The 27912-nt window shown below is 39.2% G+C and overlaps 1 protein-coding gene across 2 annotated transcripts in view; it reads left to right on the forward strand.

Annotated features, from left to right (window-relative positions):
• Positions 1-27912, forward strand: part of CTNND2 (catenin delta 2) — a gene marked incomplete at its 5' end in the record, with an annotated part of 778908 nt that overhangs the window by 121690 nt on the left and 629306 nt on the right. For both annotated transcript variants that reach the window (XM_080933837.1, XM_080933838.1), the window contains one exon: positions 15234-15370. In XM_080933837.1, coding sequence (XP_080789963.1) covers positions 15234-15370 — 137 coding nt within the window. The remainder of the gene's footprint in view (positions 1-15233; positions 15371-27912) is intronic.

Raw genomic sequence — 27912 nt, forward strand, 5'->3', positions numbered from 1 at the left:
TTTTAATAGTTTATACTATTGTAGTATAAGTAGTTATATGTAGTTATATAGTATTAATAGTTATAAAGGGGTTTTACCAAAGCAGGCATTTAACCACAAAATAATAAAACCCTCTTCTTGGTGTAGGAGTATATCCCTTGATTTACAAATATTTAATTGGGAGATTATGGATTAAAATGAGGTGAGTGGATTTGGAGGCAGCACAGCTAGCTTCTGGTAATATGTCCCTTAGCCACTTTTGCGGAGGGGTCCCCGGGCTTCTTTGAAGCAGGCAGGTGACCGGGGATGCCCAGAGTTTTGGAAATCAAGGAAAATATGATGGAGCTAATTAAGAGTGTTTTCTCGTGGTCATAGAAGACAATCAAACACCTAAGTACTAAGCTTGCTGGAGAGCTCCCCCTCTGCTTAGCTTTCTCTCTTCCAAACAAATATCCGAATGTTACGTCCGGTCAGTGTGTGAGCACGCTTTCGCTAAGAGAAGGAACTTATCTTTTGCTTCCCGCATCTCTGGCTCGTTCTGGACCTGGATTGCTTCTGAGTAATGAGTTGTCTTCTTCACTGATGCTCCGCAGTAAAGGGTATCGCAGCGATGGAAAGAACAGGGTTCAGGCAACAGCTCATCCCTCCACTTGTCTACGGGGTCCACTTGTCCAGTTCCCGGGTTTGCCCTCTGGAAAGGGCTTGGCGAGGGGCGGGGGTTGATAACAGAACAGCCTCTGCTTGCTTGTTAATAAGTTAATGTTCCTGAAGACCTTCAGCCAGGTGCACAGTAAGGACTCCTACTGGTTTCCGGAAAAGTACTTAACTCAAAACTTCCTGTAACTTAAACCATGGAAGCTGGAGAGAAGGGAGACTCAGTGGTTGAGGGTATCAGCTGCTCTTCCAAAGGACCAGGGTTTGAGGCCTGGCATTTCTAGCCCCCTGTAACCCCAGTTTCAGGAGATATGATGCCCTCTTCTGCCGAGCATGCACTTGATGCACGGATAGAATTGCAGGAAATACAGTCATACACAAACTTTTAATAAAACGATAAAAGATAAAACCTTTGAGCGTGTTGTCATTCCCTTTATCTCATTTGAGGACCAGTCTGTGGGCACATAATATTCTTTAGGATAACCTCAAAGGCTAATGGAACCACAAATGCAAATTTTTCAATTGCTTCTAAGAAACACAGAGATTGATCGACCTGGGACCTTTCTGGAAACAAACAGAAATGATATATTGTTAAATGTTTTGCACATTTTTAGCCCAAATCTATATTTATCAACAATGTTTATTTTTATTTTTAGATTTCTAAAAGCTATATATGGAGTCATAGGCTGGCTTTGAACTTGCTATGTAGCTGGATATGAACTCGAACCCCGGATTTTCCCACCTCCATCTCCCAAGTACCAGAATTACAGACGCTCACCAGATCAACTGGGTTAGCCAGTGCCGAGAACAGAACTCAGGGATTCATGCACACACTTTGAGTTGTTTATATAACGGAGAATTTTAAATTTATAAACAAGGTTAAAATGTGCTTGTTAATTTTGACATATGATTTCCTTCAGAGCCTTGCACAATTGTATGAAACACAAATTTTGATCTCAAGAAATTGCTACTGTGTCTTGATAGCACACACAGGCTAACAAGGGTTTCACACTGGGAAGAATGCTATTATGGATTAAAACCTTATTTACCAGTTATCTTTAGAGACAGGGAAAGTTTATCAACAAGATAGAGGTAGGAAAAAAAAACAGCTAACCTAATTAAATATTGGACCTCTCACCTCAAGAAAAACAATTGGATAGTTTTTATTTCATAAAGAAAGATAATATTTTCCACCTAAAAAAACAATTGTTTTGGATAAACAGTAATGTCACATTTTTTTCTAAGTGTTGTTTGTCTTTGGTTTTAAGTTTGTTTAAACATTTTAGAACACTTGTAATAGAATAAGCTTATTGTAACTACATGTCATAATATTTGAAATTTTATTCGATATTACAGTTCCATGGGGGCTGGAAAATAATACAAAGAAGGAGAAATAAGGAAGTAGACAATGGAAACCTAGGGCAGAGAGAGACTTCTCAAAGGTAGAATTGCTAAGTAGACACTTGTTAGGAAAAGACAGATCTTAGGGTCCAAATGAATTTTGGCATTCCAAATATAAATGTCGAGCTTTGAATCAATAACACTGCGTAAATTTTAAAACTCTGCAGTGATTTAGGATGTAATGTGATTAATTAAGAAAAACATGTGTAGAGAACTTGCTTTTCTAGTAACTGCTGAAGTTTGCCTTTTGAGTTCTGCGCAGTGTGAGCCTCACAGGGGTTGGACTTCCCGAACATTGGGTAGGTTTGCTGAGTGCTGAGCAGGTTACCAGATTCTGAGGCGTGGCAGACGTGGAAAGCCGAAATGTTCATCATAGGATTCAGGATATACATGGGGGATTTACTGTACAGATAGTGCTATAATTATAAAATTATGATGCATGTTATGTTCCCAATGTTTTCATCTCAAAAAAAAATAAGGTAAAGTAGTAATTTTTTTTCAGACCATTCTACAGTGTTAACATTGATGAGAATATAATAGTCTAGCCCATAAAACACAAACACACACACACACACACACACACACACACGCATGCACAGGCATCTCAGTGCATGTGTGTAATTCCAGCTACCTCGGACAGTGAAATTGGTCAACTTCAAGTTCAAATCCTGCCTGGGACATACAAAGTCAAGAACAACTTGACCTAATAAAGTTCTAATGGGAAAAAAAAAGAGTCTCATTTATAACTCCATTGAAATGTACTTCCATGATAACTCAAGCTTTTGGGTGTCTTCCTCAGTATGCCAAAAGAAAAAAATAAATGAATCAATGAATTAATGAATAAATAAACAGATAGATAGATAGATAGATAGATAGATAAATGCAAAATACTTGAAATGTAAAACAAATAAATTTTAAAGTAGGATTTGTAGTGTACAATAATTATGGCATCTATGTCCCCAGAGATAGCTCTCTATAATAAATGCTTGCCATGAAAGGAGGACCTGCATTTAATCTCCAGAACCAGGAAGCCTGGTTATCAAGAAGAAGCCAGACATAATGAGGCAGGTTTGGTATCAACCTTGTTAGGGAGGAAGATTCCTGGAGGATGCTTACTGCACATTTTAGCAGAATTCTTAAACTTCAGACCAAGGAGGGCTGCCTCAAAAGAAGTGAATCTCCTTTCTTAAAATGAGCCCTAAGGCTTGCCTTTTAGTCCTCATTTATTTGCATGCATGTATATGCACACCTGCACAGACATGATCCTACAAACACACAGTAAAAAAATAAAAATCCACTACACCAAATCATTAATAATGATGCAAAATAAGGAGAAATCTAATGCAAAATGCTGGACTGATGTTGGCCACTGGCTGAAAAGACATGCACTATTTCCTTGAGTCTCATTTATTTTTCCATTTATGAAATAGGGTGGTTAGTACTTTGTATTTTGGTGTGAGACTCAGAATAATTTCAACAATGGCAGTAAAGAAATGAGTAAGTGCTGTAAGGAATTAGAGCACACTAGTCATGATGGAAAGTAAGTGATTTTTGTCCTCTGTGGCTGGACTCTGCTATTTGTCTAATGGATTGTTCAGTTTAGAAATTCAGATTGTCCCACATAAGACACTGTACATTACATTTTAATTATCACACTGTCAAAAATACCAAAGATCACTGGTCAATAGCTGCCAAAGTGCATGAAAATTGCCATTTAGTTTTCTGATGAGGATGGACCTCTGCTAGAAAAATTCTAAGGGGAAGATACCATTGTTTATCCCTGCAGAACATGTTCAGATTCTTACACCCAAAATATTCCCTCGCATCTATTCTAAAATGATCCATGTGTGCATGGGACAGAATAAAAACATGTGGCCCCAATTCAAAATCTTTATCTGAAGAAAACTGTAAAGACAAGAAAAGAAACACACCTCACTGGCAAAGGCATTCATGGGATGAGAGTCACTGGGTGAATGATAGTGTGTCTACTGTTAACTGCTAACTGTTTAGTTTCCTGTACCTCAGAAACAGCTTCATGTTTTTATCATAGGTTTGCAGGGTATACTTGGAAAACTTCCCTAAATAATTTACATTATTTTTATGGGTGTTTTCATGAATTTGTGTGTAATGATTTTGGTGCATAGAGGCTGCTTCACCTCAAAAGTTATGAGTGTTGGGGATTACCATAATGTTGGCTAGCTGCAAGCTCACCACCAAGATGCATATATATGGCTTTTGCATTTACCTTTGATTATTTCCAAGTATATATTATAAAACTTCAAATACATATTAAATGAGTGCTTATTTAATTGCCTGTAATGATGAGGTGAATACCTATGTGGCCTGAATTTTGTCTCATAACAATTTTGGAAGCACGTCCATGTTTTATTTAGAAACATTCTCATAGAGATATTATCATTTATATACATCATTTATATCTAATGTAATGTATTATATTCATGTACCAGTAACTATTGATTATATTTAATATGTAAAATAGCTTAAGTGATATTTAATAGAGATTATTTTAAATCTTAAAATTGATTTAATAATAATCTCTAATTTCTAGTCAAGAAGTTCATAACTTTCAAAGTATAACAATGAGAACAACTTTGAAACTGACATAATCCTTGAACAGATATTATTCCCTTTTCTGCCAAGTACGGTGGGACGTGCAAGTATATTTCCCAGTGGCATGGTAATTAAACCCGATCACTTTCAATTCCTTTGTCTGTCACAAATTGCAGCCACCATTTTTTTAAGCCTAAAGGAACAGGGAATCAAGGAAAAAGAAAAACAAAATTTGTCTTTGAAATACATTTATATTCCCATGTCTTTTCCTCTGAGGAAATTTTGTAAGTATACATCATCAGGACCTCTGCATGGTGTGATGGACCTCAATATAGGTTGAGGATGGTTGAATAACTAACAGCCTCAAACCGCAGTGGGTTTCCCTAGGCAATGCCTATTTGAGATCCCAGACAGTATTTCTAATAAAGTTGAATAAAACCTTGATTGGTTATCTAGTACCAAGTGATCATCCCTAACAACACATACACATAAGAAACACTAGATGGTCTCAGAAGATTGTGTTTTTTATTTTTGTATATATGATAGTTATGATATGTATGTTTCTTTCTCTCTTTGTGTGTGTGTGTGTGTGTGTGTGTGTGCTCACATGGGTAGATCCATAATAGACTTTGTACTTAAGGGTGGCATAGGAGAGACTGGAGGAATGAGAAGGAAGAGGAAAATGGCTAAATTTTAATCAAAAACGAATTTAAAGATAAAATAAAAACAAAGCAATGAAAGAGATAATTGTTGGAGGAGGCTGTTATGTCTGCTTGTCTGTACTTCTTCATGTAGATGTGTGAGCTTTTCTCTCAACATGACATCTTGTTCCATGAGAAAACTACACAGCAATCACAATAATTTTTATAATTCAGCCTCATAATCACACAACACCCTTTTTACTTTTTTTTTGAAAGAGTCATCAAATATTGCATATTCTCAGGGAAAGTGAATTAAACTCCACTCCCTGAAGGCAACCATACTAAAAAATTTGTCAACCTACTTTAACATCATTACATTTCCCCCAAATAACCTAATAGAATGTTTTGAACACATTTGCACATAAATATACAAGGAAGTAAAAAGCAAAATTTTTATCTTATGTCTTAGTTGGGGTTTTACTGCTATGGACACCATGACCAATGCAAGTCTTACAAGAAGAACTTTTAACTGGGGCCAGCTCACAGGTTCAGAGGTTCAGTCCGTTATCATCAAGGCAGGAAGCATGGCAGCATCCAGGCAGGCATGGTGCAGGAGGAGCTGAGAGTTCCACATCTTCATCTGACTTCCTCCATCAAGGCCCCACCTACTCAAACTAAGCCACGCCTCCTAATAGTGCCACTCCGTGTGCCAAGCATATGTAAATCACCACAGTCACTAATTGATAAATATACATTTATGACATGTAGCACTAATGACACCTCATCTTTAAAGACCCAACAATGCTCCAAGTTGTAAATATTAGTCAGAGGCTTAAGTGTTGTTTCCTGTCATTGGACACTATCTAGAGCACACAGGACAGCACTGAGCTGCAGGAGGTACCGACCTTTCTCAAAACTTTTTATAATATCAAGTCCTTAAATTTCGCAGTCAAATTTGAGGTCCAAGCTGACTTTAATCTTTTGAATGAAACAGTGAATTGAAATAAAGAATCAAAAGGGAGCCTTGTTCTTGGAAAGCAGACCTGTGCTTCCATGGACAGTGTAAGATTGTCTCTATGAATAAGTAAGAATCCAGAAGACTGTGATATAATATAATTGTATTTCATTATTACATTGTGATTTGATGTTTGTTATTTATGCTGTTAAATAAAATGATGCAAATTTGATCTTGTTCCTCAGTCTCTGGACCAAGAACACTTAAATGCCACTTTCAAGGCTACTTGATGCTAATTAGATGACTCTTGGTGGGTCCCTGGATAGCATTAAGATGTGAGTTGACTATCAGTGGAAACAGCTTTTTGATTTTAGTAATAGAAATGTGAGCCCCACCTTAACCCCCAGGCCCAAGAGGCAAATACTCAATTTCCAGATGATGACATGAGCTAAAGTATTATGGATTTTGTAATGAATATTTGTAAAGACTCCAAAATGAGGAGGGTCCTGCATCTGTATGTTGGGAAACACATGCCTAGAGAGTCCTATGCCACACTGCATTCTGTAGATGCTACACAGAACCGTACTGAACTGGTCCTGCGACCCTCTTCACCTGATCATCCATCTGTACCCTTTAGACTGTGCTTCATAATAAATATATAAGATGGAGGAAATTGAAGAATGGGACCAACAGCTAAGATTCTCTCTCTCTCTCTCTCTCTCTCTCTCTCTCTCTCTCTCTCTCTCTCTCTCTCTCTCTCTCTGACAAGAGGGAAATTTGTAAATACATTCTGTAACTGATGCTTAATGATAGTAATGATATTTGCAGATTGAAAAATTGGAAGATGGAATAAACAGATTTCAAAAATAGAATTAATGACTTATTTCTACCTTTCTGCAGCATTCGACTTTTTTCACATTTAAAATTATGTATTCATTACAGAGCATGATCCTTAAACATCTAAAATATAGTATCTAATGGCTATGTATTTATTCTCATACAAAAATAAGCATGTTTCTTTATTTTGCAACTTGTATGTGAGAAACAAAACATGGATGGCACCATATACTTGAAGAGATGAATAACACTTACTCGGCTTACTAGAATAAAAGAATTAGTCATTAATTAATTAATTAATTATTAGAAAGACATGAAGATGTGAGGGAGATGTAATGGGGAGAACCTGAAAGGATTTTGAAGAGGAGCAAAGAATATAAATTATTAAGATACATTATAAGGTTACTATAATGGAATATTTCAAAAAATAAAGATTTTCTATACAGTTAGGGTTTGAAGGCAACACTTAAACCAAAGCATTCTTCATTTCTTTTTGAAATTATGTTATAGTAAGTAGGTTATGTAATATGTAAGTAAGATTTAGATATTTTATGTCTGTTATATATATATATGAATATATATATGTGTGTATATATATGTATGCATATATATGTACATATATACTTATTTTCCAGCCATTGTCTTTCCAGTTTTTGCTTTATCTCTAAAGACATAAAGGAATTTTTTTCTTTGAAAAAATACTCCAAGCCAATCAGCAACAAAAGCTGTTTAGGATTAGTAGAAACCCTTTGCCCTGTTGCTGGCAATGACCCTGTTAGTATGATTAAATATGGTATTTGACAATGAATATTTACTCACAGTGTGAATTCCGACCTAGGAAGGTCACTGATACCCATGCAGGGGGGTGTGAAGGGGAGATCAAGTGGCTTCCAGCATCTTGAGAAATCGTGAAGTATCACATGTATATTTGTGACTGGTGGGAAGAGAAAATTGCTGCAGGTTCAAGTATTTCACAGTAAGAATGTGCTGCTGATGCTGAACAGTGCAAAGCTGGCATTTGAGACTTTCCGCTTAATGAATGGTGACCGTCAGAATTGGTATTTCACACCATTTGAATTTTTGAGGTCTGGCTGCTTTGCATCGTGGAACTTGATTTTGAGACCGAGATTTCATCGTGCAAATCCACATAGTACTGGAATGGAAATCTATGTATTTTTTAAAATATGGTTAAAGAGCTAATTTAGGGAGGCATGCTCTTTTCCACACCAGTCTTGGATTGTTCAGCATCTTGCAGAGATCCCAATATTAGATGGGCCTTCAGATTCCAGGAGCTAAGAAGGGAATTCTCAGCATTCTCCAACAGTGGCAATCTTTTCTGGACACACTGTGTGATGTGCACTGTGCTGAGCTCCTTTTCCTTCGGGTTTCTGCTAAGGTTAATTATGACCTAAGATTCTTCCTTTGCACAGTTCATGAGAACCTCCCATCACATGTAGAGGGAGTCAAACATTAATGTTGCCTGCGTCCCTTTTCTGTTTGTTCTATTGTTATTGTGAGGAGATTGTAATTCTCGAAGCCCATGCTTTGTCTTCTTTGTTGTGAGATGTGTCTGTCCAGCTCAGTAAGCCTTGCTTGGCTTGGAAAATGTGACTGCGTTGTCTTGGGGAATGCGTGTGGCTGTGGACTCTGATATTTACTTAGTGTGAGCATGAAATGTTTTATTATCGTCATTATTTGCACTCAGACACTTCTGCTGTAAATGGAGGCACAGCCAGCTGTGTGGTTCAATGAATATATATATATATATATATATATATATATATATATATATATATATATATATATATATCTTGAGTACTTTAATAGCCTGTGCATTGCCCAAACTCATTAATTTGTCAATTTCGATAACCTGGAAAAAAATGTATAGGACACCTGTATCGCAATCAGTGTCTTAGGAATAGAATTTCTTGACATTTTAAAATGAGGGTAATGATAAATTTTCACTCTATTTTTATGTTGACATATTCATTAAGCAATAATCATGTTAGCTCTTTATAGGGCAAGATTCTCGGCACTGGGGTCATAAATGTGAGTGAGACACAGTTTCTGAGCTCAAAGAATTCATAACCTAATTAGGTGACAAAAAATGTAAACTTACAGTGTTTCTGTAAGTCTGAGTGCATCATTGATTTAGTGACAATTTTAGTTACAAGTGATACAAAACTCTATTCAAATGATGGAAAGAAGAAAGGGACTATAGCCATATCTAGTATTGTTTCAATTTCGAAAACACTAAATGATCTTTAAACAGCAATATCAACAAACCAGAGCTCCCGGGGACTAACCACTATCCAGAGTCCATGTGGAGAGACCCACGGCTCCAGCTGCACATGTAGCAGAAGATGGCCTTGTGCATCAATGGGAGGAGAGGCTCTTGGACCTGCCAAGGCTCCATGCCCCTGTGTACGGGAATGTCGGGATGGGGAGGAGGGAGGGGGTGGGTGGTGGGGGCAACCTCATAGGAGCAGGGGGAAGGGAAATGGTATAGGGGGTTTATGAAGGGGAAACGGGGAAAGGTGATAACTTTTAAATGTAAATAAAATATATCCAATAAAAAAGGAAAAATATATATTTTTAAATTTCCACCAAAGGTAAGATCGTTAGATCTCACAATGATGAATACGGTCCTGAAGGGGAGCTCTCACACCAAGGTAACAGTGAGGAGGAAGTGATTCATATTGTCTGGAGTTGTCCAGAAGGGCTGTAGAAAGGAAACCATATGGATAAAATGAGCAAAGGGGAAAGTGATAGTCCGTGATGATTAATACACACAGAAGGCTCTGCAGGGAAACTTCAGGGTGATGAGGGGTCCTGTAATGAAATTCTGATGGCCGGAGTCATCCTTGGGACAAGTACAGTGGAAGGAAAGAACCAGCACCTGGAAGTTTTCATCTGCAAGCATACTTTCTGTGCTATGCACGTGCCTCTATTCACATGCATATCACACACACACACACACACACACACACACACACACACACACACCGACCACTAAAGTAAAATAAAATAAATAATAAAGATGCACATAGAACTACGAAAATCTTAGTCTATACCAAGAAAGTGTGTGTACGTGTCGAGAGCTGAGGGGTTGTTGGTAGTCTAAGTAACACAGTCATAGTTCAGGCCAGGACCCCTGCCTGCCATAGCCACAATTTAAATATTACACCAGTGTTTTCCTGACTAGTCACTTTCATCAGTTTAGAAGGGACAACTGTCTCTAATGTCATTTGCTCATTTGGGGTGGGGTGGAGGAGAGGCATGTGCACCATGATGCTCATGTAGATGTCAGAAACCAACCGGCAAGACTGGTCTCAGGGATTGGGCAGGCTGTGGGCTTAGCATCAGTATATTTACCTGAGATAGCTTACTGGTATCTCTCTTAGCATTTTCAGTGAAGTTGAAGGAAACTGAACAGAGAAAGTATCCAATCACGTTACATTCTTATATATGTTTGATGAGATTTATTTTAAGGTTAAAACAGTGTTATGTGTTATTGGGTGACAGTTTAAATCATACCTCCTGTACCAAATAAATGGAAGGCTCTGTTTCAATTGGTGGAGTTCAAGGAATCAAAGAAATCGGCCTGTAATGACCAGATGATTGGCAGAGGCAACTGACTCTCCAGGTAAAGCTTGTGATTAGAGGAGGCAGTGCTGAAGGCAGACAGATGTACCAGGGTGTGTTTTGTTACTCTTGTGCTAAGAGCGAAGGAAATGTGCTGAGCTTGGTGTCTGCGGGGTTCCCAGGGAGGAGTCAATAGCAGGAAATGACCTGCATAGATGTTGGGGTTCTGCTCACAACTAACTTCCAGGCCATCATTTGCGTACCCAGCCTCAGATGAGTTTGGCTTTGCCAAAGTCAAGTGTAGGCAAGGTTGGGTGACCCGAAGAACCAGGTTGTACTGCTCACAAGGGGTCATGTGAAGGTTCTGGGTTTCAGTCTCTGTGGGCTGTGCACTGGAACCCTACATTGTATACAGTGGCCCCTGTCTCTTGGCAATGACATTTACAGGATGTGACAAATGGAGAGTTGTCTAACATTACAAATTCACCACCATTATCAAATTTAAGGATATATATATATATATATATATATATATATATGTATGTATGTATGTATGTATGTATGTATGTATGTATCAATATATCCTCCAACCTTCTGCCTCCTTTTGCCTTTTTCCTGAGCACCATGTCGCTCGAGGACATTGTCAGCTCTCACTGTGAACTTCTTGTTGACCTTGCTCTGCCTCCAGTGTTAGAATTGCTGTCTCAGGATATAGGCTCAGCCCAAATAGGTTTTGGGGTCCACAGCTGTTCACTGGCTTTCTCAAAGAATCACCCTTTAAAAAATATATTTGGATACACTGTTGACAGATTCCTTTGGGCAATGCAGAAGTTAACAGTCTCATTCTTACAAAGAAATGCATGAGAAGAGAGGGTCTTTTTCTTACAGTCCTTGCTGCCATTTGCCGTGACCTCTGCAGGCACTGCCCTTTGACCTGCAGATGGAGTGTATGGCACTAAGAATAATGAAATTACAGATCTTAATTCTATGGCGATGCTGTTTGGTTCTGGATTCCTACAGTTCTAATGTCCCCGAGCACACAGATAGAATATTCCTTCTTTGCTTATCAGATGACAGAACTCAGCATTCAACCTGGCAGGTCCCCATGCTGCTGTCACATGTCCCATTACAGCTGTGCTTCTGACCTCCTGTTGTGACTCACCTCAAGTTCTTAGGTGGAAGTGTCCATTTCTCCCCCTCCTGGCTTTGCCTTCTGTGGCTGTTGCTGCTCTGTGTCCTGAACGTAGTTCACTGCTGATGCAGTCCATCCCTGAATAGTATACCGTGTGTCAATTTTTTCAGATTCTCCTTTCCCATAGCAAGTCCCAGGCTTGCTTGATTGATGGTTGCACCTTAGTCGCCAAATACCAGGGATTCCTGACTGCAGGGAGTCGACCTAGGCAAAAGCCTTCAACTAGTCTGAGGATTTCTGAAAATCTTTCCTAAGTCAAAATAAATCGCTCAAGTGCTGTACAGAGATGTGCTCCAATGAAAAGCCCATTTTGCTTATGTTACATGCTCTGGTAAGCAGCCATTATTGATTTTACTCTAAGAGTTCATACATTAACTCAACAGATATTAACTGGCTGCTATATATCAACTCCTGAGCTAGGTGTGGTAAATTGAGTACAGCTCAGGACCGATCCCACTGCTTTCCTAATTCCTCAGCCCTGACAGCCATTAGCTATGATCTTGTTTGTATTATGACAAGCAATTATTTTTTAAAAAGACAGAAGAAAGGATAGACGTATGTTAGGGGTTCAGAGCACATCTGACAGAGGACGGAGGTTTTCGCCTACTCTTGGTAATGACGTATGACTTACACATTTAGGATTCAGCTTGAATGTCCACAGTGATTACACAAATGAGATCAATGTTGGAGACCCAGTGCTAATGTGTACTGGCCATGAATTCTATACAGCTTGCTTTCCATAAAAAATAGTGAGGGGACTGGATAAGTAGCACTAACTATTTCTTTGGATCAAATGTAGAAGGATAAACCTTAACTCTTACGATAGGTCACTGTCATACTTTTAATACACTTGATAAAACTTAATAGAGTGGCATTTTGGAGGCATTACAGATGGTGGGAAATAGACTCATCTCAAAGGGCTCTAAAGTAGTAATGGCAGGACAGAAAGCATGAGTTCTGGACTCACTAATGCTGCTTATTAACTTGGAAACCTTAGACCAATGTTTCTCAACCTGTGAATTCTTACCTTTGTGGTCTAATGACTGTTTTACAAGGGGTTGCATGTAAGATATTCTGCATATCAGATATTTACATTATGGTTCAGAACAATAGTAAAATAGCAGTTATGAAGTAGCAAAAAATAGTAATAATTTTGTGGTTGGGGTCTCCGTAACACAGGGAACTATATTAAAGGGTCATAATATTAGGGTGATTGAGAACCAGTACCTTAGACAATCTCTCTTGTCAGAAAACCCACTGATGTTAATACTAGCCTGGAGCCTTAATTAACACAGGTCAGATAAAGTTTAGAAAGAATAAAATTTATAATTATGATTTAAAGTATACAAGGCTCCTTCTTTCTCATAGTTGGGCACGTCTGTAGAATCCTGTGTGGGTACAGGTAGTCAAATGTCAATATCAGAGATGGGTCTCCTAGAGCCCCGAGGTGACATCATTCATCTGTGACACTCTCTTTCTTACATCTCTGTGTCCCTCCCTCCTTCCTTTCTGAAACATCCCCCAGTTCAAAGCCATATGTCTCAGGACTTTATTTGGGTTCATTTGTCATCCGCAATTTCTACATCCTGCATAATCAAGGGACTTGATCACAGAGACCGCCTATGGAAATTATATAAATGCATAGATATGTTTCAAGTGATCTCCTTAACACATCACCATAGTCATTTAGGAATCACCCATCCTCTTGGCATCTATCCTTCCCAATAGATATCTGGAATATGTCAGCCATGGCTGGATCAACCCTAGTCAAGATTTGTGCTGACCATTTTTGTGAATTTAAGTACTGTCATTCATGTTTCCCTAAATGCTCTATCTTCTGTTATTAACAGACTTATTTCCCAATGCTAACCTGATCCCCCAGGTGATATTAGACGGAACTTACTTTAGCAAGGAACAACCTCCTGTTGTTGGTTGGTCAGAAGGGGCAGTGAGGAGTTTAAGTGACACATTTTTATTACATATTTTGGGTAAAATAGTGCATTAGTGGTCTTTCTTGGGTTTTCATATCCCAATATTATTAAACAACTGTAACCCATCACACAGAATAAGAACATCTATGGAAATTCTATTTCAGTATTGACACTAGTGTGCTCAGAATGGGATAGCAGAAAGTACTTTTGAAGACATGAATGACACTAGCCCCAGAGGGACAGGCAATACAGTTGTGTGAGTATAGCAATAACTTTTAATCATCCGTAGTCTTCTATGTGTATGTTGTAGACAGACATTTGGCTTGCGAATGCTTTTGGTGTGGTTGATGGTTGCTTGAGGAGAAACATTCCTAACAGAGCAGTCTTTTTCTTAATCCATTCCGGCTGCCAGTGACGGAGTACTTACCTACTGTGTTAAAGACTCTAGGTTCAATCCTTAGTACTACTAAAATAGCTATGGGCAGACAGATAGACAGACAGACACAGACATCACCATCACTACATTATCATCATCCTCATTTCTCACACTTACAGAGCCAAGAAGTCCAAAGTCAAGTTAGTGTCTGGTAAGGGCTATCCCGGTTCATAGATGATTTTTTTTCCTATGTTTTCATTTGGTGGGAGGGAGAGAGGTCCCTTCTGGTCTTCCTTATCACAGCACCAACAAGCTCGTGAGCATTTTTACCCAATAGCATAACCAATTGCCAAAGGCCTCTCCACCCAATGCCATTACCTATAGGGCTAACATCTGAATTTGTATGAGTTTGACCAGTACAATGGAGTGAACGCCACTTTGGAGAGTTTTATTTTAAACCTGAATCAGTGTGTCCATTTTGGATTGGTGCTAATGTGAGTTGAGTTTCCATTTTCTCTCATAAAGCTAGAGAAAATCAACTAGGGAAAAAAGGTCCCTCCTATTTTTAAAGAGTTTTTGTTTTCCCTGCTCTCTGTCGAGGTCTGACCTTTATAACTTTTTGTCAGATGGATCAGTTTTCTGTATTCCACAGTACTAACCAAGTTTCTCTGGGGGTGTCATTTTAGTTACTGGTCATAATTGGTCATTTACAGTGTGGATTTTTTTCCTTTAAAGGGGGTGTGTGTAATACATTATCTTCTGATTTGAAAATGTACCAACAAAACAGTAATGCATTTGTCGGAGACAGATGTCAGCTGAAGTTATACAGATTCTTAGACTCGGGGTTGTCTCTATCCTTCTAATCCTGCTTCTTCCTTATCATGATTTATTGCCTGAGGTACAGGATAACAGAGCACAGCCATGTGCCTGCACCAGCTCAGGACTGTTTGATGTTGATACAGAGTGACATGTTGTTTGACTGCATTGTTACAGAATTCCATCACCCTTGTCCAGACAGCTTCTAGCTGTCATTCTCCCAACAGTAGCTCTCCTTGCTGTGTCTGTTTACAGTGATGTCTGGCTGGTCTAAGCTCACCTTTTTCTTTTACAGGAGCTATGCCTGTTCCAGACCAGCCTCCGTCAGCCTCAGAGAAGAACAGCACCTTGAGCCCAGGCATAAACACCTCCAATGGAGATGGCTCTGAGACAGAAACCACCTCTGCTATCCTCGCCTCCGTCAAAGAACAGGTAGAAACATTCCACATATGTGGTATTCATGGGGGCACGTAACAACTGCTTCTTTGGGTAGACATCACTGGTTATTTTGTTTGAGAATGATGCTGTATTAGTTTATTACATAAATAACACTAAAGTAGGGTTACAGTTGTTCTTGATATCATGGTGTTCCTTGGGATCTAGGTAGCTTTGTAACAACATATTCTGTATAAGAATCAGGACACTTTTGTGTTGATGACATTTTGGAAGCTATGTTGATCAGCTTGACAGGTGTTGCTATTGAAGGTTTCAGGCCAGATTGTTGATGTGCAGTAAATATCACCTAATAATTTATCAACATCTCTCCAGAAAGCTAAAAATTGAGAATATGTTGAGTATCTTAGTAGGTTAAGAAAATTTGTTCTTCCTGGTGTTTCTTATGACTAGTCATTTGTCGGGGGGAACTGGATCACACTGGTACGTTAGGGATGGTATGGAAGCATAAAATTTAAGAGCTCAAGAAAAATGTGCAGAATTCACCATGTAAAACATGTTAATTAAAGCAAAGGAAAAATTCTACAACCCTCCCTGTCAAAGTCATCAAAATCTAATTAACTTCTCAAACATGACATCACTCTGAAAAAATGAGTAAATACATAAAACTCAAGTCTGAGATTTGAAAGAACTGTTCCACGGAAGTATAAATTAGGGATGGCAAGCAATTACAGAAATCTGAATCAGGACTTGTATTTTTTTCTGATCATATGCTAGGGAGTAAAGCGGGATTTTTAACTTAAAAAAAATTAGTTGACATGTAAGTTTTGTCCTTTAGAGAACACAGTATTATAACTTGAAACATGTCCTGTGGAATCTAGAGATGTGGTAATAAACATTTCTACCTGAAATGGGTTATTTAGCAGTGAGAACAAAGATGTGAATTCAGGCTCTTTTTCGCCAGTTACTACACACCTCTGACTCTCTGGCCCGCTTTTTGCTTGCTGTTGGGTTTGAGGAGTTTTACTCCACGATGCTGGCTTAGCAAAAAAACAGTGTGGGAATTGACATGGTTGCCAGCAGGAATTCTGTGGCAGAGCTCAGCACCAAGGTGGGGCAGTTAAGAACAGTCACTGTTCCGCATGCAGAATGAAAGGCTGAAGAGGAAGCAGATAATGTTTAATAAGAGGGGCTGATTAGGTAAGTGTAGGAAGCCACCTGTGTCTCAATCTATCAGAAAAGCTAAAGGAGATGCCATTGACAGGAAAGATCAATGATCCTCTCTGAAGTGTTCCCCCACCACTGTTTCAGGAAGTTTGAGGCTAAATACAGCTGCAGGGGAGGGCTGAATAGATAGATCGATCTGATAGTGGGTATTAAGTGGGGCCTTGTTCTGCTCCATGAATCTTCTTGTGAAAATCCCACTTATGAATTTTCTGAACTTCGTAAGGACTTGTGGAAATGGGAGCCCAGCAGGGCTTCCTACCAGTCCTGGATCTCAAGTTGAGAGAGCCTGATGTCTTATTTGGCCATGAACTGGAAATCTTCCTGAGATTAGCTTACTGATTAAAAGATGAAAGGGGCCATGACAATTTAACAAGAAAAGGGCAGGACGGACAAGCACTGGGTTTTATCACTGGACTCGTAAAGCTTAGAATGTGTAAAAGGACACATCAAGATCTCGTGTAGAGAAGCTTCAGCTACAGTACTGCTGTCTCCCAAAGTCATGCAGAGTTAGACAGTTGCTTAGTACTTTTGACATAGCCTCACGTAACCTAGTCTAGGTGTAAACTATGAATCTAAAGGATCCAACTTTGAATTTCTGATTGTCCTGCCTCTGCTTTTCAAGGACTAGAATTACAAGCATGTACTAACGAGCTTGGCTTATCAGATCCTGGGGATCAGATCTAGTGTTTCTTGAATTCGAGGAATGCATTTTACCAAGTTACATGCCTTGCCCCAAGTTTAGGCAATTGTAACCGGTGTCATCTCTGATTATTTTGTTAACAAATGATATTTTTATGATTTTATGGATATATCAGTATTTGAAGGTTCAAAGAAGGATAGAATCTACTTTACCCGCTACACGAATCATAGCAGAACCCAAATGGATGGGGCGCGAAAGACTCATGTCTGCATAGGATATAATGAAGGACTTAGAGAAGATTCAGATGTGGGCAGGCACCCACTTCCCCTCCAGTTGGTAGTTCAGTTCAGTACAGAGGAGGATGGGAATGATGCCAGTGTCGATCCACATCTCAAAACGAGTTACTGACTTACAAGATGTAGAAAAAAAAGTCCAAGGGGGATGGTGAAGAGAGCTTGTAGGCAGAAAATGCAAATTATCAGGGAACGTGTGATGTGTGAGGCAGCAGTAGATTAACAATAGTAAGGTAAATTAAACATTAAAAAGTAGAGAAGTGGGCTGAGTAGGGGCTCAGTGGATAAGAACACTGCCTGTTCTTGCCGAGGACCTGGGTTCCAGTCTCAGCACTCACATGGTTGCTCAGGATGGTCTGTACCGTTCTAAGAAGTCCTCTGGTGCCCTCTTCTGACCTCTGCAGGTAACACACCCATGGTGCACATACATACAGGCAGGCAAGACATTTATACACATAAATTAAAAATAAAAGTTATTTAGGTAAAAGTAGAAACATGCCTAAGAGGAAATATATGCCACAGTATAAAAAATTGTTGATAAAGCTAATATAACGCATGTTAGTGTTGATGAGAAAAAGAATTAACAGGACTAGAGAGCTAAGTAGCACATAACCTTAAAATTTACAGGAGACAACTCAAGCAAGGCAAGGACTACGCTAATTAGATAGAACCATTATGAATGCTGAATGTTAAATACTAACAAAATCTTGTTTGAGTCTACCAAGTGTACCAGTGTCAAACAAATAAATAGTTTTAGGGCTTTAGGGATGTTCTCGTTATTTTTAAAAAAGTGAATTGGTGTGTGGTGTCTTTGGTCAAATGATTTGTTTGTATAAACTGTTGTTGGAAGTGACATTTTAAAACACATAGTAAGAGTGTGTCCATCTGTCCATCCATCCATCCACCCACCCACCCACCCAGCTATCCATCCATCCATGCATCCATGCATCCATTCATCTATCTATCTATCTATCTATCTATCTATCTATCTATCTATCTATCTATCTATCCATCATGTATTTATTTATTTATTTATTTATTTATTTATTTATTTATCATCTATCTAATACGTCAATATTTAGTACAATGCTTATTTAGAGTCATCTAAAAAACCTAGAATATTGGCTATCAAAGAGTTAAAATGATAAAAATCTTTTCTATAAATAATGTAGTTATTAATAAATTTGAGTTGAAGCCATATTTGTAGCATTTAAAGCCAAAATTCTGAGATATTGTATAAGGAAATTGTACATGATAGTATTACCTTGTCTTTAAACCAGGACAGTAGACTTGCACTTAAAAAGAAATTGTTGAGGTTTGGTGAATAGTGACGAGGTGGCAAATATCTGAGAAGAGTTGAGAGAGGGCAAAGATATGATCAAAACATAGTGGATGAAAAAATAATAAAAATAAACTAAAATTTAAAATCAAATGTCTGTGATATTCTAGAGAAGACAGAGGGAAAAGATAAAAGTGTTTACTGTGATTATGGTGTGTGGTTGTTTAGGTAAAGATAGGAATATGCTGTGTTCATAGAGAAGTCAGGAGTTAGTGGAAACTTTGAGTGTAAAATAAACATTTGTAGGATTTCATCTTTGACAATGTGGTCAATGCCAAACTTCATTGCTGTGAATCAGATAGCTACAACACAGCCTCTCATCATGTACCGACTTTTGAGTTATTGAGGATGAGTCCAAAGGCCCACTCTCACTACCCTGGACCTGTAACGCTGAGCGCTGCTTTTACTCTCAAAATTTTTGAGGACAAAAATATAATAAAAATCTAAGGGCTGATTCTTTTTAAGTGATTAATGACATGTGTTCTGAATTATCATGCAGAATGTTGAATGATTCCTTAGTCTATCCAGCATATATATGGAGAGCCGTATACTTTCCACATACATTAAAGTAATGTGCACAATAAAACTCCAGTAGATGGAGTTCATTAGGCATCAGGGTGGTTGTTAATACTGAATGGAAATTAACTGTAGTTTATAACTATAGATTGAAGTGTATGCCATATTATGCGATTTATGAAATGCTCGATATCTCAAGGAAGGTGTAAGGAAGATATCTACTGTGAATCCTTGAACACAGCAGTCATGCATTGTTCAATAGAAATGTGTTCATTGATTTTTTTTCTTTGTTGTAGTTTCCTATCTTGATTGCCATTTATCTGGTAGATTTTTCCTCTTTCATTTTAGCATAAATAGAACCACAATAGATGGTTAGTTATATCCCACGGATAAGTTTCTTTTTCTCAGAATACCTACCTCATTTCCACAAGTGATCCAGTCTCTTCAGTGAGATTTTTGAGAGGCACTGAATCTTTATTTACTGCCCCGTAAGTGAGTGTGTTCCACCAAGAGAGTAGGGAAATACAGGGTGTATTGTGTGGCGAGGCCTTGATGTCAACTATTGGATAAACAATAGAGTAGGCTTGGGTAGGCTTACCAGGCTTCTACTGTGTGCTTAGAACTATGGGTACCTTCTTTGAAGTCAAAGACATCCAGTAGTGTTTACCAGGCTCCTACTGTGTGCTCCTGACTATAATGACACAGGTGATCATGACAGATAAGCAATTTGATTTAGACTGCAAGGATACCTGGATTCATGTGGATGTGAAGACGCAAGGGAGCAAGTCTTAGGACTGATTATGGAAATGACCATGAATAATGGGTGATATCTGAGAGAAAGTCATTGACTGGAGAAATGTAGATGGAATCCAGTGTATCAGTGCAGTGGAGACTTTAAATCTTTTCAGTGGAACTGATACAAAGAAAACGTCTGCAGAGGTGGTCTGGCGGGGGCTTGTTCAGGAAAATTCCGTTGTTGCTCTTACTGTCACCACTGTGGACCTGTCTACTGGTATAAGTTCATGACGTCAGAATGTGTAAGGAGTTGAGCTAAACCAAGTTAGAGAAGAGACATGGAAATAAGGAATGAAAGATTTCGTTTCTAAGTCCTAGACTCCTTGAGTGGAAAGATCACTGACTGTATACAGATTGGTAGACATACTGCACATGGACCATCCGAGTCTGAGAATGGGAATTTAACATCGGGAAGGGAAAAGCAACCATTGCTAATACCAGTACTCATGACACAACCATTAAAATGAAGAAACTGAATTAGAGTGGGGGGGGAGCAAGCACATCTGCCACCTGTGTCCCTTCTGACATCTGATATAAAGTGGAGCAGAATGAACTGGAGTTTATTCCTCACTGCCAGAGCTCAAGTCTGCCTGCCTGTGATCTGGAGGAAAATTACTCTGCTCTTCACTAATAATGCCTTCACTAAAAAGATGCTATGGTCTGATCTCTTATACAAGAATTTATATTCAACCATGTTTATGGTTTTTTTTTAAAACAGTTGCACAGTTGCCTTTGCATTTGGTTTGCAGTGAATCTGTGGTGGTTTGAGTACACTTGGCCCAGGGACTGAGTGGCACTCTTAGGGTGTGTGGCTTTGTGGGAGTAGGTGTGGATTTGTTGCAGAAATTGTGCCACTGTGGGGGTGTGCAATGAGATCCTTATCCTAGCTGCTTGGATGGCAATGTCTTCCTGGTTACATTTGGATCATGATGTAGAACTCTTGGCCCCTCCAGCACCATGTCTGACTGAAAGCTTCCATGCTTCCTGCCATCATGATACAGCAGTACAACCCCAACTAAGACAGAATCTGAATATTACATTTGTTCTTTGCAACTTAAAAGAAATTTTTGCTTTTGTGTTGATCCAACAGAAGCTGTCACACCTCCCCCTTTTTTCATAGCTTCTACATTTATAATTTTAAAGAACCATAACACTGTAAAGAAGAATAGGAAGAATAGCATTTTTAAAGATAAGATTATCTCTTACCCTTATGAGATATTTTCTTAATTACTGTTCCCCAGTTCTGCATACTATTACACGATCATTTAATATGATTAGTGTTATTTGAAGACGACTGTTGCTCTCAGCACACAGTATGGAGTATGACAGAACACTGCTGAGCGTCCTCCAAACAGCATTTTGGAAAAGTATTTCGTGAAAGCAATGACAGAATTATTACCTGTGGGGAAAAGGAAATTAAAACACCTTTGGGAAAGGTCAAGAACAGGGAGGATTATCTGAAAAGTCCAGTGAACTTTAGATTCATTTAGTGAGAATGGCAAGGATTAGACATGCCATAACACTAGCAGTGAAATTTTTCCAAGCGTCAGAACTAAAAAGAAAGTTACTTTATTCTTGACTTTTAAACTTTACATGTTTTCCCGGGCTTTGCTTGGATCGAGGAAGAAATAATGAAAGCACAGTCGCACTTAAATTTTCTTACTAGATCAGTGGCTGTTTGTGGAGCAGTGTGGTTTTCAAGGTTTCAAGGTGCAGAACGGAAGAAATGAATAGAAGCCTCCACAGCAGGGTCTTCCTAGTTTGAAATATAGTTTATAATACCGTAGGACGGAACCTCAGAGCAAGAACAGTTCTCCTGTTTATAGTCACTTGCATTATCCAACTCAGTAAAGGAAAAGACAGGGATGACGTCATTTGCAAGCTTCCACAATGGGGGACACTCTACGTGCCCCAGACAGAGATGGGGGGGTGGAGTTCTGTGTGTGAAGCAAAATGATGGTCAGGAAGTGTCAGAATGGTGAGCCTACTGATTTGTGCATCAGACAGAGAATGGATGAGCCCAGAAATGATGGAGAAATAGGGGTAACCAGCTATTAGGAGTTTGGGAGGTTCTGCTAATAGCAACAGGCATGAGACACTAACTCTGAAACTACAGACACATCATTGTCTCCACAGCATTCCCGGCTCTCTTATGTGAACCTTATTGCTTCCCCCGAGGTATTTTGTCTTTGTCTCCTAAAACATCTTTTCTCTAAAAGTTTCTCAACACATCTCTCCTCAACATTTCTATATGTGCTCATTGGTTTGAAAACCTCAACTCCGTTCTAAGAGTGAGCTCACTGGGTTGCCGTGTACCCCTTTCTCCAGAACTGTTCATTGTGGGGTTCCCACAGCACCTACGCTGTGGCCATGAGGCCTTGCATGCGACCCGGGAAGGAAGCACTTAGCATGAGGGGGTTTGAAAAGATGTTAGTCCCCCTCCTTCTTTCATACCTTTCAAAAGGAATCATTGTTAAATATTCATCCTGTGAGATCACAGTAAATATTTTAAGTGTGATATTTGAGTGTTTTATGGTTCTATGATGAAGGTAACTCTTGCAGATTATGGGAAATCTACAAATACCAAGATTTCCTTCTATGAGTCATAAATTAAAATGTTGGTTATGGAGAAGAAATGTTTAATTTCTTGATAACCACTTTAAACTATCTTTGTTTATTTAACATATCAGTGCTGTTTTTAATCATTAAATGCTTGTTTGAACCATTTTTTAATAGATATGAAATATGGGATCACTATGAAACATTTAATAGTATAATTTTATTTGAATTTTATATCATTGTCGGGTTTTTATTATTGCTGTTGTTCCTTTTTTTGTTAGCAAGAAAAAGGCAATGGCGTGTCATACTTCTCAGTACAGAAGTCATTGGGTCTGCTTTGACAGAGGCTGCCTGCAGCAAAGTTTTGTAAAAGAGTTTAATGACCCTTACAAACTCACTGGGAAAATATATCATAATTAATTACTGATAAAGGCCTCAAGCAAGACAGTGAAGCAGGAACTCCTGGAGTATAAAAATCAATGCCTATGAGTGGTTTTCTCAGAGTGGGAGGTAAACAAATAGAATCCCAGAGAGAGGAAATAGGGAAAGGACTTTTTCTCAGAAGAACGGCACCAAAATTCTGCCAGCTTCAGATGTCTGTTCAAAAGTTCAAATATACTGAAGGAATGGTTCTGATAATATAGGACTTACTATAGGGCCAGGAACCAATTATAAGCAGGATCCTGAGTTATTTTTCTTTTAAATTGCATTATTTTATAAAATACATATTAGTTATTTTTGTTTTACAAATTCACATGCAAACCCTTCATTTCTTCAGGCATATAATTAAATAAAAACATTTTTTATTTTAATATTTTGCTTAATATACTTATCCAGGGCAAAGCTTTCAAAAACTAAAAATTGTTCAGCTTTCCTCCTAAAAGTTGTGCTTAAGGAGATGGTTGGGAAACCTAAGGGCATCAGTCACTAGAGTATTTGCTGTGAATTAGTGATAGTCTTTTCAACAGGACACAGTCTTGTTTATTACATATAGTAATAGACTTGTGGTTTGTTGTCTGTTACTCTTCTGAAGGATGCATATTCCTAACACTAAGGTTCTGCTTAGGTTAAGTGCTGTGAGTTTCATTGTACTAGGGAAAGGGAGGGGCCAGCAGCTTTATCAGTAATATCTGAAAGAGTAATTAATGAGGATCTAATTTGGACAGCTCACTATTACTGAGGTGCCTTTGCCCAGTGTATGATGCTCAGAGAACCCTATGCCCAGTGTGCGATGCTCAGAGGGACCTATGCCCAGTGTATAATGCTCAGAGAACCCTATGCCCAGTGTGTGATGCTCAGAGAACCCTATGCCCAGTGTGTGATGCTCAGAGAGACCTTTGCCCAGTGTGTGATGCTCAGAGAACCCTATGCCCAGTGTGTGATGCTCAGAGAACACTATGCCCAGTGCATGATGCTCAGAGAACACTATGCCCAGTGTGTGATGCTCAGAGAACACTATGCCCAGTGCATGATGCTCAGAGAACCCTATGCCCAGTGTATGATGCTCAGAGAATCCTATGGCCAGTGCATGATGCTCAGAGAACCCTATGCTCAGTGTGTGATGCTCAGAGAACTCTGAGTTAGATATATTTCTGCTTCACTGCAACATCCGTGTTGTGGGGAGTCAGTGTTTTGGACTTCAGTTATCTGTATCAATGACATAGGTAAACATACCCGAGGCAGGATATCAATCATGTTTAAGTTGCTGTCACTAGGCTACAATCAGGAAAGGCATGTGTAGATTCAAGCTCTGGGCTCTTAATGAGCTTGCCCTGTGATCTGCTGCCACTGGAACATGAAGATCAGCATTTGCCTTTTCCACTAATGATGGGTTCTGACATCCACACTCTACCCATGGCCTTGGGCACCAGCTGGACTGTTTTCCTAATTATTGTCTATATATAAAAGGGACAACTCAACACCAACAAGGCAACAAAAGGAAAATTGCATTTGACACACGATCCTCCACTTTTACACAGACAGGGCTAAACCATACATTTTACCAAGACCGTACATTGAGTTGGGTTACTTTCGCAACCTACGCAACTGGGATTTTATGTTTCTGGATGAGGAGGCTATGCTCAAATGAAGAATTAACCGTGAATAAGTCAATTTTAGATGATATCAGTGTTGTTTTAGGCAACCCCACATGCAATTTCATGTGCAAAATTGACACTCTTCTGCTAGAGGTGACATTGTAGGCACCATGTTCTGTTCCCTGAAGCTGGCACATCCCTGACAGAGAAGAGAAGCCCTGTCCCCAAAGAGGTCAGCGCGATGCGCACATCACATATTACCCTAAGAAAGCACCACTAACAAATAATACTGCCTGCTCTCAGTACTTGTCAGTACTGTAATTGCCTGCTACCGATCTCCCATCTACAGACATGGGCAATTTATTCTTAAAACTAATAATTGAGAGTAAAGATATGTTCTCTTCTGGGAGCTCTGCTCAACCTGGGACAGTACCCTGGCCCTCCATGGAGGGCGCCCAAGAACTTGGCTTTAATAATTCCAGTGAGGACATATGACTGCACATCTTAGATGATACAAGATGAGAAATAGCCATTCCAGGAGCTCTGCTGGGTTGCAAAGAAGGCAGACGCTAGAAACCTTTCAATGCCTAGACTATTTAATATTTTAAATAAAATTAGAAGTGGATGAACTATGCCACTGACCTTCTAATAGTGATTGATAGGAACTGTCTTTTCAGGCCAAAGGGGCTAGTTAATTCATTTTTTGGGATGCATAAAGAAGCTACCAATGTTTGTGGCCAAATTATATTTCTGTGTCAACATATATCTCACTTCATTGGTGCACTTCCTGTGGAAGGCCCTTTGGATTTCTTTAACTATGCTCAAAGTTAGTGTGGGACACTATTCCTTGGAGGTATGAGCAAACATCTACTCACCCCAGATTGGGAAGCAAAGGCGGAGCAAGTTGAGGATAGCATCCAAGTCCAACCTGGTGAAGCAATGAGTTTTATAGGGGCAGCTTACAAGAGTGTGGGGGGGGGTTACTGATAAAGGAAAGAGGACTCAGAGACAGCTGCATTCACAAAACCCACCACAGCATGGCTGACAGCACACAAACCTGGGATCCTGGAGCTCACTGGACAGCATGCAGGCAGTCTGGTCTGTCTGGGCCTAGCTTGTCTGAGACAGACTCTCAGCAGTCCTTACTGCAGATACAAGTGGTTTTTGTCTATTGAGAATAATGATGCCGAAATATTTGTGAGGGTGGTTTTTTGTGGACTTTTTAACACTTATCTTGTGTTAAGACCCACGAATAAAATGCTGATCTGCATGACAATTTAGGTTTCACATTTTAAGAGCTGCTAAAATGTTCTGGAAAAGATGTTACACATGTCAGGGATCTCAGTTTCTTTACTACTTTTCCAACATCTCATGACATCTTTCTTATTATACACACACACTAATAGATGTGAACTTGCTTTAATGTGGTATTTTTGATACCGTGTGCATATAAATAAATGGGTCAAGTAATGTGTCTTTGCTTCATTAGTGGTATATATTTCATTATTACAGTATCTTATTATTTGTGTATGTTACTAAGCTATAAACCATTTTGTTGTCAGAATTCATATTTTTTTTCAAAAAGATTTTGGAATTTTGTTTGAGTTTTTTTGTTTGTTTGTTCATTTTGAGACATGGTCTCACTTCTTGACCCCTAGCTGGGTTCATACTCCATCAAATTCTGCCTGCTTCTGCATCCCAAGTATGGGAATAAAGCCATACGCTACCACAACTGTCATTTCAAGTAGCATTTTGGATCAATAATGGTGTAGTTGAATATCTACCTTGGTATGCCGGTTTATTTTGATTGCCATCTCGAGAGTATCCAGAACCATCTTGGCAGCAGATGAACCAAATACACCCTTCCTCTTTTAATATGTACTTTTTCATAGAAGATTGTCCATGAAATGAAAACATGGCTGATATACTTTGTACCAAGATACACTTTGGGTCACGAAAGTTTGTGTAGGAGACACCTTTGTGGTGGCTACCCAACCACCCTCATGGCCCATATTGGGTGCAGTACCCAAAGCTCAAGCTGGACATGAAGGATGGATGGTGTGGTAGTGTCCAAGGGAACTGGCGTGAACATCTGAGTCTTGCTCTGTCTTTTTGTCTAGTGCTGTGCATTGAGTGGAGCTCACTGACCTGTAGCAAAATATAGGACAATTAGAAGCCTTGTTTTGTTCTCAGAAAAAATGCCAGAGTGTTTGGGTGGTTTTTTTCAGAGTTAGTGACATATATACAAATGGTTTTGATAAAGTCGTTCTTGTTTGAGTTGGCTTGTTTGTTTGTTAGAGTAATTCACACTGAGCTGGTATAAATGATTCTCACCAGGTTGCATATGTGGGAATCTGGTGAGTATACCTTTAGAAAGCAATGTGACACACTGTGCCTTTGAAGGCACACCCATGACATCTTTTTGATCTACAGAGGATATAAAGTCTTCTAAAACTTGGTGATGCAGGGCAGGACTGCAGGGTATGGGCTTTGGGCATGGCTTCCTAGAACTGACTTCCCAGGAAAGAGTAGGAGAAAAACAAATCTGCTTTCTACATGTTTCAGTGACTTGGCTGGCATTCTGCAGTTAATTAAAGGCTATTTCCTTAAGCAAAATGGCTCATTTGCTCCTAGGTAAGGTCTGCAATTAAGTCAGTTACTGTAAAGACCTGATTCCCAGGAACCAGCCAGGGGTACCCGAAAAGGAGCCTTTGCATGCTATCCTGTTTGCTTTGCTTCCCTCCTTACCATACAGAGAGAGCAGGGACAGACCTGAGGCGACATGCTTCAAGAAGGCCTTTGGCATCCTTTTGACATAGTTTTTAGTAAGACATGTTCATGAGGAGCACACATGGTGACATCATCTTCCCTAAGTATGAAACTGGACTGGGATAGAGACAGGAGCCCTCAGTCCCCAACCACTCTGTACTTATGGGCACTGAGGGACCATCAATCTGCAACAAAAAGCATGATGTATTTTATTTCCACATAGCGACCGTTGCTCTGTCTAATAATGACAGGAGTCGCTAAGAGCAATGTGTGAAAATATCCTCTCCTTACCCATATCCCTGAATCCGTACTGTTTCCTCCTGAGGAAGATGGCAGTGCACCAATGTTTAAACTAAGACAAGGCTGACAGAGATTTTGGAACCTATATAGGGTCGCAGACTATTAAG

The sequence above is a fragment of the Micromys minutus genome (assembly GCF_963924665.1).
Source record: "Micromys minutus genome assembly, chromosome: 20".
In the NCBI taxonomy this organism is placed as follows: Eukaryota; Metazoa; Chordata; class Mammalia; order Rodentia; family Muridae; genus Micromys; species Micromys minutus.